The 11825-nt window shown below is 42.6% G+C and overlaps 1 protein-coding gene across 9 annotated transcripts in view; it reads left to right on the top strand.

Annotated features, from left to right (window-relative positions):
• Positions 1–562: 562 nt before the first annotated feature.
• Positions 563–11825, top strand: part of Gpatch2l (G-patch domain containing 2 like) — a 127962-nt gene continuing 116699 nt past the window's right edge. For 5 of the 9 annotated variants that reach the window (XM_023702353.1, XM_023702357.1, XM_012517366.2 and 2 more), the window contains exons 1-2: positions 563–661; positions 3143–3815. In XM_023702353.1, coding sequence (XP_023558121.1) covers positions 3154–3815 — 662 coding nt within the window. In that variant the 5' untranslated portion in view covers positions 563–661; positions 3143–3153. Of the gene's footprint in view, positions 693–3142; positions 3816–11825 lie in introns of all 9 variants that reach the window. The other 4 variants (XR_002818272.1, XR_002818273.1, XM_023702369.1 and 1 more) reach the window with 2 other exon arrangements.

The raw sequence follows: 11825 nt of genomic DNA, 5'->3' as shown, positions 1-11825 counted from the left end.
GTACAGGGTCTACAGGGTCTCACTGCGGAGATTGGAATCCTAGTGATCTGCCTGTTTTCAGGCCTCCCAAACTCTGGGATTACAGGCACAAACGCCACCACACCCAACCTCAATCGCCATCTCACCGCGCCCCTGGGCAGGGCCAGCACGGCATGTCGGTGAAGAAACCCGGGCCACTGTGCTTTGCCTAAGCAGGCTTCAGTCCGCTGAGCTATCTGGCTGGCCTGAAGGCGAGTATGTTTTTAATGCTCTCAGTAACTTGATGCAAAATTGTCCCCTTTCAAAGTTAAGCGAACTCTTATGGGTAAAAATCAAGGTTCATTTTCTCCTACCTAATAAATCTGCAGCGCCCAACTTTCTGAAAGGAGATGAGGCTAGCCTGAGGGGGCTACTCCGGTTCAACACCTGAGCCGTAAAGGCATCCTCGCTTCCCACTGCCAGCCTAGCCGCAGCCCCGCTGCGCCCCTCCCCCGTGGCCCCGCCCATATGTGGCGGAAGCGGCTGGGCCCGGCCGGAAGCTCCTGTTCCGCCGGGTCAGCCCCCCCACTCCGCCACGGCCCCACCCCTCCGGCACCGACCGGAAATGAGGTCATAGGGGGAAACCCGGGCAGGGAGACTGGGCCCGCGAAGCGGCGCCAGTTGGAGGTGGCTGCTGCACCCGGTGAGGGGCGGAGCGGGTCAGGAGGGTCCGGGTCCGTCGCCGGCGGGGGGGATCCGGGCTCTGGTCCGCGGCTGGGCGGCTAAGGACGCCTAGGGTCTCGGCGGCCGGCGGGAGGCGCGAGCGTGGCGGGCCTGGCTTTGCAGGCCTGTTCCCCATCCCGGGAGCTGAGGGTCGGTTCGCCTCCGAGGCGACAGTCCTTTAGCTTCCTTCTTTCGTCGGCGGGCGACAGCATGAGGGATCGGCGTCTCGGGCATTGGTCGTAGCTTTCGGGGGCTGGCGGGGAGTCCTTCGAAACAGGTTATTTTAGGGTCTTTTCCCCACATATTTGGCCACGTTGCGACCCTCGGTCGCAGAGGGAGCCCGCTGGCGCTTCGGCTGTTTGCGACTTGAGGGCAGACCCTAGAGCTTCGGGTGAGCCCGAATTCGAGGTTGCCTTCGGCCTCCCTACCTTCCACGACTCCCACCCTCCTCCGGGCTGGCCTTTGCTGCCTACCGCCTCCTGTGGTGACTCAAACGTCTTACCCTCCCAGGGCCTCGGGTCCACGGTCCGCTGGGTGTTCATCTCGGTGAACCTGGGAGCGCGGGGGCCCCAGGGCTCTTATGTTGACTGTGTTTAAATTGCAGTCTTAGAGGCAGGAAAAGGATTCTGCACAAGTATTCGACTACAAGTTGATTAATAATTTCGTTCCACGTCACAGTTTGTGCAGTTCTGCCAGTTTTAAACCAGTGTTACGAGGAAATGAGATTTATACACGCTGTTTGCACTTATCTGTTTTGTTCATAGGAGCAGTACTCATCCCAACCCCTGCAGGAGTCTTATTACACTACTTACTGTTTAAAAAGGCGTGATCTTTTCATATATGTGGCTTTTGACACTTTGAAGTTTTGCTTGGGTGGTCGTTTTGGAACTAGGTGTCTCCACAGATACGTCACATAAGCCACAAGGCTTTCCTGTCTTTGAATTCGTTGGCGTAGAGAAAGTGTGAGCACAGATTTTTGAAAGTCTTTTGTAAAATGTAAATTGAACAGAAATATGTTCTAAGAGTGGTGAACTAAGAGTTTCAAGTTCTGATTATGGTCTTGCAGAAAGGGCTAGCAGAAAGTGCTGACTTATTAAGTGCTGACTTATTATGTACTTTATTAGGTGTTACTCTTCAGAACCGATTACATTTCTTTTCTACTACTACTGCGTCTACTACTCTTATCCCTTGAAAGGTTTTTGCCCCTGAAGTGTGATGGCTTCATGAGTAAATAGAAAAATGGGAAATTTTGAAAAGAAGTTAGCCACCTAATCACCATCATTTCTGCCTCAGTTATGTCGTGTGTGTGTGTGTGTGTGTGTGTGTGAGAGAGAGAGAGAGAGAGAGAGAGAGTGGGTGGGTGGGTGGTGTGATTGTGCAGCACTAAAGCACATAACTAGGGTGATCAAGATGGGGAGAGGAGCCTAAAAGTTGCTGTTCAAAAATAAGGGACACATCCCATAAGGTTCTGTACCTAGTAGCTTCCAGGTGGCAGTTGGTGCACCTGTATCACTACAGATTCTTGAATCTCTTGAACTGAAAACAATCGTCCTTAAGTGTGTTACCTAGTTCTCTTTCTGTTCCCCGTCACATTTATTCTCAGCAGTAAACCAGCCTGCAGTCTCAATACCATAGTGCTGCTGGATCCCATCCTGTGTGCTCCCAACTGTACTGTGGTTTTAAAATTGTGTTTTTCTGTTCTTCTTTGAGGAGACATAGTCTTTTGGGGGTCTCATCACCTTGTAGCTCAGTGATGTTTAATAGGGAAGAACTTGATAACAGACTTTGTTTGCTGGTTTTTGCTAGCATCTCTGTTATCTTGTGTATTGTTGAATTTTTGTACTTAAGAACATCTTGGTGTCAGGCATTCAACGGGCCAAATACATGTTTTTTAGTGGCTTAAGGGGACATGGATGGTAGGAACATAGTCTTAGGTGTATCTAGTTACTAGTTATCTTTATTTTCTGTACATAGGCAAGACTCTCCTTAATCAATTTTATAAAAGTATTTGAAAACAACCATCCTAGTCAGGCTTTAAAAAATACTTTTTAGGGCTGGGGAGATAGCTCAGTGGAATAAGTGCCTGTGTGGTAAGTGCAGAGTCCTGGGTTCAATCCCTTATACCAAAAAAAAAAAGACAGAGACAGAAACAGACAGATGTAATGTATAGACAACAGGCTGGCCAAATAGCTAAGCGGATTAAAGTGCCTGCTTAGCCAGATGCAGGGTCCAGGGGTTCAATCCCCAAGCCTGTTGTGCTGGCCCTACCCCCAGGGTGCACTGAGAAGCAAATTGAGATGGTGTGGTGGCTCATGCCTGTAATCCCAACTTTTTGGGGGCTGAACACAGGTATGGATCACTGTGAGTCCAATCTACAATGTGAGACCCTGTAGATGCTTACTAAAATAAAATATATATATATACATATATATATATATATATTTGTACTTTTTCTTGGCAGATGTGGTCCTCATGGATGAGCTGGTACATGATTTAGCCTCAGCCTTGGAGCAGACATCTGAGCAGAATAAGCTTGGTGAGCTGTGGGAAGAGATGGCTCTGAGCCCTCGCCAGCAGAGACGGCAGCTTCGGAAGCGCCGAGGCCGGAAGCGCCGGTCTGACTTCACTCACCTGGCAGAGCATGCCTGCTGCTACAGTGAAGCCTCTGAGTCCAGTCTGGATGAAGCTATTAAGGATTGTCGAGAAGTTGCCCCCGTCACCAATTTCAGTGACTCTGATGACACGATGGTAGCCAAACAGCACCCAGCTCTCAATGCCATTGTTAAGAATAAGCAGCATTCTTGGCCTGAATCGGACTCCTTTACTGAAAATGCACCTTGTCGACCACTCAGGCGCCGCCGGAAGGTGAAGCGAGTGACGTCAGAAGTGGCCGCCAGCCTTCAGCAGAAGCTAAAGGTGTCAGACTGGAGCTATGAGCGAGGCTGCAGGTTTAAGTCCGCCAAGAAGCAGCGTCTGTCTCGCTGGAAGGAGAATACTCCCTGGACCTCTTCAGGCCATGGGTTGTGTGAATCGGCAGAAAATAGGACATTCCTGAGCAAAACGGGGAGGAAAGAAAGAATGGAATGTGAAACAGATGAGCAAAAACAGGGTTCTGATGAGAACATGTCAGAATGGTGAGCGCTCCCTCGCTAAGTCGGAGATTTTCCTCGTTTTACCCAAAGTCAAGTGCAATCTCTTGATGAGTTTCACTGTTCTCCAAACCAGCCACTCTACTGTTGGCTTTGTAGTCTTCCTTTAATCAGAAGTTGATCTCTAGTTTTAAAAGTAGCCTTTATGACTGTTTCCCTTTGCAAGGTTATCTGTAGTAGAAATAATTTGAGTTTAAAAATTGTATTATCTCTAGTGCATAACCAAGAAGTTAACGGTTTGCTGCTATTGATGCCTTTGTTCTTCAGGACAAGGCTCTTGGTAGACACTGGGGAAGATAGCCTACATGAGTCAGAAAACAGCTAGGTGCCAGATAAATGCAGTTCGTAAATGTTCCTGGTAAGCTGCACTTTAAGAATTTGGACTTAGGTGTGTTGGGACTGTACTTTTCTCTGCCACTTCCATGTGACTGTATGAGTGTGCTTTTTAATGCTAGACATTTGGGTTGGGTGAGTACTCGTGTGCTTTGAAAATAAGAATGCCAGGTGTCATTAATCTTAGACCAAATACAATCAGGCGAGAGAAATTTGTCTCCTAATGGATAGATGTTTAAACATCAGTGTAGCTTCTGATAATTTAAATTTTGTACGTCTTATTCACAGGAACATTGATACTCTCCAACTTTTTACTTTAATATTATTAGTATTGTGTGCGTAATACACCACTTTCTCAGTGAGGATCTTGGTGTTTTGGGTGAGATTGTCCCCTTGTGTGCACTGCAGGACGTTTAGCCTCTCTTCAGTATTCCTACCTAGCTTCATAGACTCAACCTGAATGTCCCATAAGGGTAGCCCCGTAGGTGAGTAGGATACTCTTAGTTGAGATGGTTGTATACTCTATTATTGTTAATTAAGAGTGGCTGACCTTTATTAAGACTATGCTGCACACTTACTAGGTGTTCTTTTTTGATATTCAAGGTTCTGCTTAGGGTAAAATTTTACTATTTGTATTTCATAGAAGAGGAAACAGGTTTAAGAGAGTTTAGATAATTTGACCACGGTCACCCAGCGCCCAAACTAAGAATGACACCTGACTTCACAACTCGTATTTCACCATGTTTTGCTGTCCTTTGTATCTGTCTTTGCCATGACCCTTTTTCAAACTTCTGCAACTGTGGAGTGTATGACCCTTATGAGGACCTCACCTCTTTAGAAGTTTGTCTTAAAGGCATAAATCTCAGGTACTCAGAGGTGAGGCTATGTTGCTAACGGGATAGGCTGCATAGGTCCCTTATAGATGATTTTTAGTCCAGCTTTCTTACTAATTTGCAGGCCTGTTCAGTTATGCACTGTGGTAACAATTTGGCCCACAATTTGACTTTTCTGTTCTTCTTGTAATGTTAATTCTAAGGCTGATTAATTTATATGTATATTTTTGGTTTACAAAGGTATCTTTTTCTTCATACTGTTTTTAATCAAACAAGAATAGTTTAGTCAACTTGTACCTTTTCAGGATATTGAAACTGTTGAGATATTCAAGTTTGTTTTAATATTCAGTATATATACCTTGTAAATGTATGAGAATGGTGATTTTAAAAATAAGCATTTGGAGTGATAGTTTGTGTATATTTCTCGCTCTGTGTGTGTGTGTGTGTGTGTGTGTCTGTTTCTTCCCCAGAATTTTTTGTTAAGCTATGAAATAATTGTGTGTATTAGGGACTGTTCACTGTCTAAGATATATCTGCAAGTGCAGGGCCAGTGGTCTCATGAAGCTCTAGTTTTTCTTTTCCTTCTTATCCCAGACCATCTGTTACAATGAGGCGGTGATAACATAAATTCTAGTTATCTTAGAGCCTGGAGAGATGGAAGTAGACAGGAGTTCTTCGGATTTTCTTTCTCTTTTTGAGTCAAGGAGACCTCTTTTTCCCATGTGGACTATTTCCCTGGTCTGTAACTCAAAGAGTTCCTTGAGTAATATGGTGCTAGAGTTCTATAGGTTTGAAAGAATGTTGAATGGATTAAGAGCAGAAAGAGAATGAGGAAAAAAATCTTTAAAATCCAATTATTCAGGACTCCTAACTTGTCCTTGACTTGTCTCCCTTTGTGTGTAGTAACAAACAGAAATGCTTTGGGTTTTTTTTTTTTTTTTCTGCTTAAATCTCTTCTGTGGGGAGAGAGGGATGATTCTGGTACTAATACCTTTTAATTTTCAAGCTGTCCTCAATTATGATTCATTTTTATATATTGCAAATGTTAGGGATTGAACTCAGGGCCTGTGCACGCTAGTCAAGTGGTGTATCACCGAGTGATACCCCCAGTCTTCAGTTATTAAACATATATATTGGCAGAAAATAGGACTTTCCTGAACAAAATGGGAAGGAGAGAAAGAATGGAATGTGAACCAGATGAGCAAAAACAGGGTTCAGATGAGAACAGGTCAGAATAGTGAGCGCTCCCTCGCTAAGTCAGAGATTTTTCTCTTTTTACCCAAAGTCAAGTGCAAGCTTATGTAAAGGGCTAGTATTAGTGTGTAAGTAGGTAAGTAGCACATCATTTAGATAGTATTCCTGCTTTGTGAGTCGATTCTGTCAATTTATTTCCCCTACTTTAGAAGAAATACTTTCAAAAAAACTCTTGGTTACTATTTAATCCATCTGCTTAAATGTTCCTCAGTTTGTTTACATACAGACCAAAGTGTAGAATTTTATTTTTATTAGTGGCATTGAGGGTTGTCAGAGTCATGATTCACTTTGTAAAACTGAGATGAAGTTGATCATTAAACTTAAACTGGCCTACTCAGCACATAGTTTTAAAAAGAATGTAAAGATGTTTTGGATTTGAAAAAGCATATCTCACTCAGCTGTATTTCTAGGTTCCTTAACTCCCTTTTTGCTAACTAGATAGTGAGTAGTTAAAGATAAACCAGTATTTCTGTTTTGTTTCTTTTCTGTTCTTCACTTTTGTACCAACCAATCCCTTACAAGTTCTGAGGAACTGAAAATGATTATAATTATGTAGATTTTTTTAAACATCTGCATAAAACTCAGTTATTTTAAATTTTTCCTTTATGTGTTTTTGTGGCTACTTTAAAATGGGGCAATGCTTGTAAAATTACTGTCTGTAGACTTTAATTTTAAATTGTCTATATAGCAGCTATTAATTAGATAACCATGGTCCAATTTTGCTGTGTTCTTCACTAACACATCATTTGTTTGTTCTCCTTTAATAATATTGTTTAGCTTCTTTTGCTCACATAAATGAATTGGTTAGGTGATAGCCTAAAGTCACATTCAGGAGCCTTCCTAAGGTGATGTATTAGAGGCTGTTCTCACAGAAAAGAAAATATTCCCTTCTCTTGGAAAGCAAGTGACATAGATAGAGTGCTAAACCTCCCCCCCCTCCTCCAGCCCAAGCTGACCTTCTGAGGCCCCTTGGTGCTTCTTGTTTTCTTATTTTTATAGAAAATCAATATCCCTTCTGACACAAACAATAGCTCAGAAGCAAGAATAAATGGGAGAAAGCTGAGATTTCTGTCCATCACCTCTCACTTTAACTCCCCCAAACTCTTTAATTATGAGTATGCTTTGCTCCAGGTGTTTGTGACAGTGAAATTGCTAAATGAGGACCATTTTAACCAAAGATTGGGTGATCAATAACACTCTATAGCAGTAGCTTGTTGGATCAATAGCATTCATTATTTCATGGTTAAGGTAAGTAGCCTCCTTTGCAAGTGGAGGTCATTAATCAGGGGTTACTGAAGCTGAGGAAAAGAAGATATGTGTTAGGTTGGGGATGTTCTGCTTTCTCTTCTGTAAATAGAGATGCTGACCAAGAATGTATTTGCCATGTGTGGTAGTATTCCTTGGAGAGTATTAAATAGTTAGCGTAGCTTGCTTATATAGATTTATTTGAAATTTTTCTGATATACCCTTAGGGAACAAGTAGAGGTGGATATGGTACCGGTGGATATGATACTATTGTATTGGAATGTCTGTCTCCTGAAAGAGTATCATTCTTGAAAGAAATCTTAAAATTCTTTTATGGTTCAGCAGAAGGGACTAGGACTAGGGATTGAAAGTACAGAGTCAAATGTTATCTTAGTATAAAATATAACATTCTTTTATAACTGTAAAAATAAAATGAATCATTTTACCAGATTTTTGATCAGTGGAGGATTGGCCTAAAGATTACTGTTACTATAGAATTGAGAACGTTGAACTGAAATACTTGTAACACAAGATCCTGTGATTTTTCAGTCACTACCTACCATCTGCTGTTGTGACTTTAATTTTAAAAGTCATCTGAGGGCTGGCCAAATAGCTCAGTGGATTAAAGCGCCTGCAAGCAGGCACAGGGGTTGGGGGTTTGATCCCCCGGGCCTGCTGTGCCGGCCCGACCCCCAGTGCGCACTGAGATGGCAATTGAGACTGAGCGTGGTGGCGCGCCTGTAATCCCAGCTCTTGGGAGGCTGTAAACAGGTGGATCACTATGAGTCTGATCTAGTAGTGAGACCCTGGGCACCCTGTAGATCCTTCCCTAAAATACAAATAAATTAAATGTCATCTGATAACATTTATGAAACAAATCCAAAATTTGTCCATTCACATAATCAGCAACCAAAAAGTAGTTGGCCTTTTGTCAAAATTTCCTCAAATTGCAACTTGGGAGTGCAGTTAGGGGCTGGTGTTAGCAACGCTGCCCCTACCCTGACACTGCAGGACTTTGTGTTCTTTTCCATGGGCAGCCTTCCCATCTGCAAGGCCGCTCAGGCCGGGAAGTGGGTATCTGCACTTTGGGCAGAGCATTGTTCTCGCTGGGGTTGTGATTCAGCGATAGAGCTGCTCACCAGCATGCACAAGGCCCTGAGTTTGATCCCTAGCACTGAGATAAATAAATAAAGTTAAGAAAGTTTTGGGGCTGCGGGTGTCTCAGCAGCGCAGTGCCTGCCTGGCAAGTGAGAGGTTCAAGAGTTTAGATTCCCAGTACCATTAAAAAAATGTTGTTCTATCCTCACTTCTAGTCTGTGTCTTTTGTGTTCTGTTTGGAGGGTGTGTCTCTCAGAATGCACTTGGATAGGGACGTTTAGTGTTTTGTGTGTATTTGTGTTTGTGTATAGGAGACAGAATAAAGCATGGTCAGAGAAGAAAAAGGCCTCTTTTGAATACATCCTGGAGATTATAGTGTTTTGTGTACTGTATTCCATTTATTGAAGACTCCTGAAAGAAAGCCAGGATCAGGCACTGAGGGCTGAGAGGAGATCCTCTTGCTCTACCATACCTGGAAGGGATGGAAGCCCTCTGCGAGTGCTGGGAGTTAGGAGGCTCTTTTCTTGGCCAGAATACATTCTGCAGAACAAGGGAAAGGGAACATTGTTCAGAAAGTTCAGAGGAAGAACAGGTCTTTGAAGATGATTGCTAGTGGGAGCCAGATTAGTTTTGCGAATCTCCATCAGGATGCAAGAATATGTAATCATTTGAAATAGAAGCAGTAAATCAAGGGAGAGAAAGATGGCTATCCAAAAATTAAGTAGTTAGGAAAAACTGTAGAGAAGCTTAAAAATACAATTGCAGTATTAAATTGAAGGACAGTTCATTCTGTAGGAAATTGATACAGAGTTGATATTGTGGAGGGCTCTTGGAAACTTTTCCAAAAGGGAGACAGTAGAGGTCCAAGGAAGAAACCAAAGCACTGGGAAGGAAAAATTTGAAAACAACTAAAGAGAAAGAATTATTTTGTTATTTTTTATTTTTTAATTTTTTTAATTTTTTATTTTTTTTATTTATTTATGCGTGCGTGTGTGTGTGTGTGTGTGTGGCCAGCTCAGCCCACCAGGGGGCGGGGCTGGCTGGCATGTGGTGCTGGGGGATTGAACCGCGGTCCCTGTGCTTTGCTAAGCTTGTTTTAAATAGGTGCTTTAGACCGCTGAGCCATCTCACCAGCCCCAAGAATGATTTTAAGTTGAAAAAAGAAATGCCTAAAGATTAAGAGGGAAAACTAATGTAGAAGAAATAAATTTCCTTCTGTATTATTTGCTGATACATTTGTATTCAGGTTTTATGATTTACATTACAATTAAATTGAGTATAATTGGATTCATGATATAAAACTACAGTACATATTAAAACTAGAGTTGATTAAAGCAATATATTGCCATTTTAGTAAACAATGAATGACAATTTGGAAATTTGTTTTGAAGCTAATAGCTTAGTAAATATAGATATCTATAAAATAGGAGTATTGTTAGATTTTTAATTATTATTTTTAGAACCACCTTGTATTGTGGGCCCTGGCAGTATTTTTGCATTCTGCATTGGTGGTAAGGGTGGAGGAGACATCAAGAAGAATCTTAGATGAAAATAGGACTGGTATTCATATATTACCACACTAACATGGGAGGCTACATTTGCTTATAGATTTGAGAGGAAACAGGTTGCTCTCTTACCTCATCCTGCATTTCACATAAAGATATATTTCATATGGAAAGGCAGTAGAAAGACATTGTTTAGAGATGCAAGGCTCGGGGCTGGGGAGATGGCTCAGTGGAATAAACGCTTCCCTGGCAAGCGCAAGGGCCTGAGTTCAATCCCTGGTTCTGCCAAAAAAAAAAAAAAAAAATGAAGTTCGAGATTCAAGGCTCAAAATATGTGAAAAAATGGATGGATAACTTGCTCTGAGGCCCAGCCCCCAGCTCAGGAGCAGAGCCTCCCAATTAAGGTCATTGGCAAAGTGACCTGATTATAGTAGCCACATTGATGAGCTTCAAAACTGGAGAGATTGCTTTCATTTGTAGGGCCACCTGAATGAAACTGAAAAACAAACCTCCTTCTCAGTCCACTCCCCTAATGTACAGGAATAATTTTGGAATTGAAGTGAGTGGTTTCTCTGGATTACCCTTCTTTGAGTCATGTATACCACCAGGTTCAGAAACCTTGATGGTTACAAAGTTGTTGCTTCTACCCAGGAAAAACAAGGGGGAAGCAAGAATAGATGCCTTTGGGTGGTGGGCCAAAGAGTGAGGTTTTTGTGAAATGCCTTATTACTTGATGAAGAAATTAAGGTAAAAACTTTAATTTTTATTTGTTTGTATTTTGGTTTTGGTACTGGGGATCAAACTTGGGACCTTGTGCTTGTCAGGCAGACACTTATGCTGCTGAGCTATAATGATAAATCCTTGCCCTCTAATTTTTTTTTTTCTTTTTTAGTGTATTTGGCTGTTATGGGGTCTCACTATGCAGCTCAGACTCTTAGTGATCCTCCTGTTCTCATCCTCCCCAGTGCTGAGATTACAGGTGTGCACCACCACGCCCTGACTCTGGCCGGCTCAGCCCACCTTGCCCTTGCCTAAGCTTGCTTAAGCTTTAGACTGCTGAGCTATCTCTCCGGCTAGCTATCTCACCAGTCTAATTTTTAGAATGGTGATGTAAGCGTCTTAACTTGTTTGTGTACTGAGGATTGAACCCAGGGCCTCATACAAACTAGGCAAGTAGTCTGCCATTGCGCTACTTTCCTAATCCTTTTTAAATTTGATTTTCAAACATGACTTGTTTTAATTTGCCCCGGCTGATCTTGAACTCAGGATCCTCCATTTTGAGCAACTACCTGGGATTAGAGGTGTGCACCACACCTTCCATGTTTATTTTAAAATGTATATTGATTAGATGTAAAAGAAACCTCTTGACCAAGGATATAGCTCAGAGGCATAAGCACCTGCCTGGCAAGAACAAGGTCCTGAGTTTAATTCCTGATACCAAAAGAGGGAGAGGGAGAGAGAGAGGTGAAGGTGGGAGGGAGGAAGAGAAGAAGGGGGGAGGGAGGGGCAGAGAGAGAGAGAGAGACCTCATACTAAGTTATCAGGTTAATAGGACTTAAATAGGAAAAAGAAACAAAGAACGATGTGATAACTTCCTAATACTGATATATGCATGTGTTTTATTGGGTGTTGAGCCCAAGGCTTTTGTACTGCGCTCTGTCCTCCACCTTTTTATATTTTTAATTTTGAGACAGTCTTGCTAAAGTCACTTAGTTACTTAGGCTGGG

Source organism: Octodon degus, unplaced genomic scaffold (assembly GCF_000260255.1).
Source record: "Octodon degus isolate 3935 unplaced genomic scaffold, OctDeg1.0 scaffold00007, whole genome shotgun sequence".
Lineage (NCBI taxonomy): Eukaryota > Metazoa > Chordata > Mammalia > Rodentia > Octodontidae > Octodon > Octodon degus.
The sequence above is the reverse complement of the archived record's forward strand: the minus strand, read 5'-3'. Positions and strand labels throughout refer to the sequence as shown.